Source organism: Dioscorea cayenensis, chromosome 7, assembly GCF_009730915.1.
Source record: "Dioscorea cayenensis subsp. rotundata cultivar TDr96_F1 chromosome 7, TDr96_F1_v2_PseudoChromosome.rev07_lg8_w22 25.fasta, whole genome shotgun sequence".
Taxonomy (NCBI): domain Eukaryota; kingdom Viridiplantae; phylum Streptophyta; class Magnoliopsida; order Dioscoreales; family Dioscoreaceae; genus Dioscorea; species Dioscorea cayenensis.
Genome location: NC_052477.1, coordinates 4,777,200 through 4,783,086, shown reverse-complemented (window position 1 = coordinate 4,783,086; position 5,887 = coordinate 4,777,200). Strand labels below are relative to the sequence as shown.

Genomic DNA, 5,887 nt, shown 5'->3' with positions numbered 1-5,887 from the left:
ATTCGATTTGATTTGATTGATTGATTTTTTTTATTATCGAATTTTATTTTATTTTAATTATATATATTTTTGCTTATTTTGTTTTTAATTTATCTTATTATATATATATATATATATATATATATATATATATATATATATATATATATATATATATATATATATATATATACTGATTTGATTTATTTTTTTAAACTAATTATTTTTTTAATTTATTATATTAGTTATATATATATATATATATATATATATATATATATATATATATATATATATATATATATATATATTTATTTAGGATTTGATTTATTTTTAAACTAATTATTATTATTTTTTAAATTTTTTTTTATTTTAATTTATTATATTTGTTATATATATATATATATATATATATTTTTGCCTTGTGATTTATATTCGCGGTTGATCTTGGTATTGTGGTTGCATCAAGATCGCTATAGGCTAATCCGAAGATTTGAGTATTTTTAGATCGCCTCGAGATCTATACTCTTGGATGATCTTGAAATTTAGATAATTTTAAATCGTCTCGAGGTCTATGCTCTCAGCTGATCTTGAGATTTGAGAATTTAGATTGCTTTGAGATCTGTGCTCTCGGCCGATCTTTATATTTGGATATTTTGTATATTTTGGATCGCTTCGAGATTTGTGCTCCTTGCTAATCTTGGGATTTGGATTGCCTCAAGATGTGTGATCTGAGCTGATTTTTAGATTTGTGTATTTAGAATCACCTCGAGATGTGTGCTCTCGGCTGATCCTGAGACTTGAGTATTTTAGACTGCCTTGAGATCTGTGCTCTCGGCTAGTCTTGAGATTTGGATATTTTGGATCACCTTGAGATCGGTGCGCTTGACTGATCTTGATATTTGAGTATTTTAGACCGTCTTGAGATCAGTGCTCTCGACGGGTCCTGAGATTTATGTATTTTGAATATTTTGGATAGCCTCGAGATCGGTACTCTCGGCTGATCCTAAGATTTGTGCATTTTTGGATATTTTGGATCACCTTAAGATCGGTGCTCTCGGTTGATCCTGAGATTTGTGCATTTTGGATATTTTGGATCGCCTCGAGATCGGTGCTCTTGGTTGATCCTGAGATTTGAGTATTTTAGACAGTCTTGAGATCGGTGCTCTCGACTGGTCCTGAGATTTGTGTATTTTGGATATTTTGGATCGCCTCGAGATCGGTGTTCTCGGCTGATCCTGAGATTTGAATATTTTGAATATTTTGTTTAAATTAGGAGATACATTTAATTTATATATTATTATTTTATTTTATTTTTTATATAAACAAACTATTAAAGGCTATTTAAATTGGCTGTAATGGCATGAATGATTTTAGTTTGAATGTATATAATATCTATAATGGCATGAATGGTTTTAGTTTGAATGTATATACTATTAATGGCATGTAACAAATATGAATTTTTCTTAGTGGATTTGAGGTGAATATTAAACCATTAATTATTGTGTTTTTGTAGTCAATGGAGGCAAATAATGTGCAATCATCAGCCTCAAGTGGTAATGTTCATTCTAAGACCGATCCGGCGTGGGAGCACTTCACTTTATCTACTAATGATAAAGGAGCAAAGGTTTACTATTGCCTCTATTGTGGAAAAAATTATCAAGGAGGGGGGATTTATAGAATGAAGGAACATTTAGTCGGAAAAAGTGGCAACATACTTCCTTGTGGGAAAGTCCCTCCTGATGTACGGGCATGCATCAAAGAATATATCACTAAATCCACATCTTCCAAATCAAAAGAGAAGGAATTAGTTAAAGAAGCATATGAAGAAGAAGTAGAAGAGGTTGATGAACAAGAGTTAAATCCTACCATGAAATTTGGAAAAAGGAAAGCAAAAGGCTCTCTAGAAAATTTTATAACATCAAAGCCAACTCCACTATCTCATCCAGGAATCAAGAGTGCAATGGCAAGCAAGCAAGCAATCCATAAGGCAAATATGACATTTTCTAGGTGGTGTTTTGATGCTTGTATTTCTTTTAATGCTATGCGGTCACCTTATTTTCAACCAATGTTAGATGCTATTGGGAGTATTGGTGCTGGATATAAAGCTCCTTCTTATAATGACATGCGAATCAATTTATTGCGGGGTTGCAAGAAATAATGTCAGTTGCTTATCGATAGCTACAGAAGCCAGTGGGCTAATTGTGGATGCACAATTATGGGTGATGGATGGACTGGTCAAAGGCAAAGAACTTTGATTAACTTTTTGGTCTATTGTCCTACAGGCATATCATTTGTGAAATCTGTTGATGCTTCAGATATTTTGAAAGATGCCACCAATTTATTCAATTTATTCATGGAGATTATTGAGTGGGTTGGACCGGATAATGTGGTTCATTTGGTGACCGATAATGCAAGCAATTATGTTGTCGCGGGAAGGTTAATACATGAAAAATATGATCACATCTATTGGTCTCCTTGTGCTGCACATTGTTTGAATTTGATTCTGAAAGATATTGGCAAAAGAGATCATGTAGCAAAGCTTGTATCACGTGTTTCCAAGGTGACTATTTTTGTCTACAATCATATATACATATTATCTTGGTTGAGAAAAAGATCTGGATGGAAAGAGATTGTGCGTCCAGGAGCAACACGTTTTGTTACTACATTCATTACTTTGAAAAGTATCTATGATCATAAACATGACTTGCAAGCATTGGTGACAGATAAGTATTACACAAGCCATAAGTTATCTAAAAGTCCAGCAAGTAAAACAATTACTTCTATTATCTTGGATGCCAAATTTTGGGAAGAATGTTTATTTATGGTGAAGATTGTAGCTCCCATCATTAGGCTTTTACGTGTTGTTGATGCTGATGAGAAACCTTCACTTGGTTATGTTTACGAAGGCATGATCAGGATTCGGAAAGCAATCATGTCCATCTTCAGAAACAAGTCTACAATGTATGGTCCCTACATTAAAATTATCGATGACAGATAAGATAAGCATTTGCGTCGAAATCTTCATGCAGCTGCTTATTTTTTGAATCCTGCTTTTCTCTATGATAAAGAAACATTGTCTGAGACTCCAGAAGTGTTACAAGGCTTGTTAGATTTACTTGAAAAGAGAAGTATATGCAGTGATAGTGCAAAGGCAATGAGAGAAATCAGATTTTACCAGGATCGATTGGAAAGTTTTAGTCGTGAATAAGCTTTTTCTTCTGCTAATAAAATGCAACCCGGTGAGTAACAATAATAATTTATATATTTTATATTCTACTTTCATTTTTACTAATTGTGTGTGATTCTAGATTTTTAACACTTCATTATATAAATTTATTTTAGATGAATGGTGGAGGTTGTTTGGATATAGCGCTCCTCAGTTGCAAAAAGTTGCTATTCGACTCCTTAGTCAAACATCATCTTCTTCAAGATGTGAGCGCAATTGGAGTGTTTTTAAGCGAATTTACACCAAAAAAAGAAATAGATTGGAGCATCAAAGGCTTAGTGATCTTGTATTTGTGAATTATAATCTTCGTCTTAAGTGCAGGTATTACATAAATTTTATAAAGAACATGTTAAATTAAATTATTTTAATGTTCATTAAGTTCTTAGTTCTTACATCTTATATAATTTTCTTTGGTGTAGGCATCAATACAAAAAGAGAAGTTATGATCCGGTTGATTATGATTGCATTGATAAAATGGACTTTTGGATAGTTGAAGAAGAAGAAGAAGCAGAATTAGTAGATGGAGATATGGTAGAAGCAATATATGGAGAAGATGCTATTCCAACTTTGGATGAAAGCCACAATCAAGGTTAATGATAAGATTTTAAGTTAGTTTATAACTATATAAAATTTTGTTTTAAGTTTTTAACATGATGCAATTTTTTAACATTATTAACCTTCTATATTTTTGTATTGTTTTTTTGCCACTAGATGATGTGGATATGAATGAAGAAGAAGTGGATTTTGAATTATTTGGTCATGCAAGCTATGATGATGCATTTGATCAACAAAAATACTTGGGGCAAAGAGATGACAATGAGAGTTGGCCACAACATCAACCATGATTTGTGGATTTTGCTTAAGAAGGAGCTTTCTAGTGAAAATTTCTTATTTAATATATTGTGTGGATTTTAGTATTTTACTTCAATGTGAACAACTTTTTGTGTATGAAACTATGCATTTTGATTCTTATCATATTTATTGCATAGTATTATCTAAATGTATTTTTGTTGAGAACTATGAGCTCATGTTATTTGGAATTTCATATGGATTTAATTTTATGGATTTGATTTCAATGTTTGAAATTTTGAATAACTTGATGAGATTAATATTATTTAGTGTTTCATATCAATTTAGTTTAATTAAATGTTGTTAAATGTTGTGTTTTGAATATGGAATCAATACTTTTTTGTTTCATAGGTTGTGTATTTGATTTGAAAATTAATATAAGATGTGTATTTGATTTAAAAATTAATATAATATTTAATGTATTTTATTTTATATTTTTATTTATTAAATCCGGTTGGACCCGGTTGGACCCCTGTTGGACCTCTTGACCCTTGAACCTTGGCCTCCTCCGGTTCGAAGGTCCGGTCCGGTTCTTACTACCTTGGGCTAAAGTAGTGGTTTTAAAATTCAAAACAATGCTTGTGTCTCAAGTTCAATCCTTGCCAACCACGTTTTCCCCCCTTTTTTTTATAAAATTCAATAATTATTAAAAATTTTAAAGTTGCTAATTTATTTTGATAAATGTTCATTATTAAACGTTGTTGGCAATATTTTTAAAACCAATATTATTTGATATGGTACTAAATTTTAATTTTTTCTAGAATCATTTTATAGTATATCACATCAATGAAATTATGTCGCTTTATATAATTATATTTTTTTATAAATAATTTGATATAAATTATATTTTGTTTAAATAATTTCAATAATGGAGATGATTAATAAATTTAAAAACAATAGATTTTAATACTGAATGATGAATATTTTCTCTATGTTAATAACAATTAAAGTAAATAAAATAATATTAATTACAAAATAATTGGATCAAGAGGAGCATACACATAGAAAAATTGAAAAATAAAAATTGTTAGAGATTTATAGTTTTATTATTTTTCAAAAAAAGACTAAAGGGTCTAGTGGTTAACTTGCTGCAAAAATTAAATGGGGTTTATTTATAATTTTTTTTTCTCTTTTTATTTAGATCAAAATTGTCATCTATTTATCTATCCATTACAATTGAGATTGATTTTTGTTCTTAAATTTAGTTTTAAATTCTAAAATTTGTTATCGTTGTACTCATTATGTTGTTATTAAATAAAAAATTATTAGACGGAAGGTTTTTCAACATAGAACACTAAAATATATTTTATAATTAATCAAAATAAATATAGTGTGAGTTTCATCAAGTACTAGTATTTAAAACATTGAAATTGATTTTTATATGAGCTTAAACAAATGGAAAGTGTGCAAATAAAGTCAACATTCTACCTATATATATACACTTTTCCCTTTGAAAGCACCAAATTAAGTTATAGCTCAAGTGGTTGATGTTTTGTATCTCCAATAAAAGGTCATGGGTTCAAATCCCATGAACAACACAATAACCAACAATTTTTTAATAAAAATAAAAAGTTTGAAATTTTAAAAAATGAATCAACCTGCCGAGTTGACTGACCTGTTGGACCCGGCGAGTTAACCCACGGGGTCACGGGTTTGAAATTCTTTAATCCGTAACCGGGCCTGCTACAGTGCGGGTTGGTTATGGGTTACCGGCCCAGCCCGCCGATTCAGCTAAATCGGCGGGTTTGGACGGGCCGGGCCAAAAGTTGGCCAGTGCCTCCCTCTACTTTTGAACAAGCAACCTTTTTGTAAATATATTAGCAACCTGTT

General features: G+C 30.5%; 1 protein-coding gene across 1 annotated transcript; it reads left to right on the top strand.

Annotated features, from left to right (window-relative positions):
* Nucleotides 1-1,498: 1,498 nt before the first annotated feature.
* Nucleotides 1,499-4,053, top strand: LOC120265020. Its single transcript, XM_039272954.1, has 4 exons — nucleotides 1,499-2,126; nucleotides 2,265-2,943; nucleotides 3,628-3,797; nucleotides 3,920-4,053. Exons 1-4 carry the CDS (start codon nucleotides 1,499-1,501, stop codon nucleotides 4,051-4,053), a joined length of 1,611 nt encoding a protein of 536 aa, XP_039128888.1.
* The last annotated feature ends 1,834 nt before the right edge of the window (nucleotides 4,054-5,887 follow it).

Bases quoted from the DNA above. Each gene is read 5' to 3' on its own strand.
- LOC120265020 (XM_039272954.1), top strand. From the start codon at position 1,499: ATGGAGGCAAATAATGTGCAATCATCAGCCTCAAGTGGTAATGTTCAT. The intron at 2,127-2,264 runs GTTGCAAGAAAT...ATTGTCCTACAG, and splicing joins GCGAATCAATTTATTGCGGG to GCATATCATTTGTGAAATCT. The intron at 2,944-3,627 runs GTATGGTCCCTA...TCTTTGGTGTAG, and splicing joins TTCAGAAACAAGTCTACAAT to GCATCAATACAAAAAGAGAA.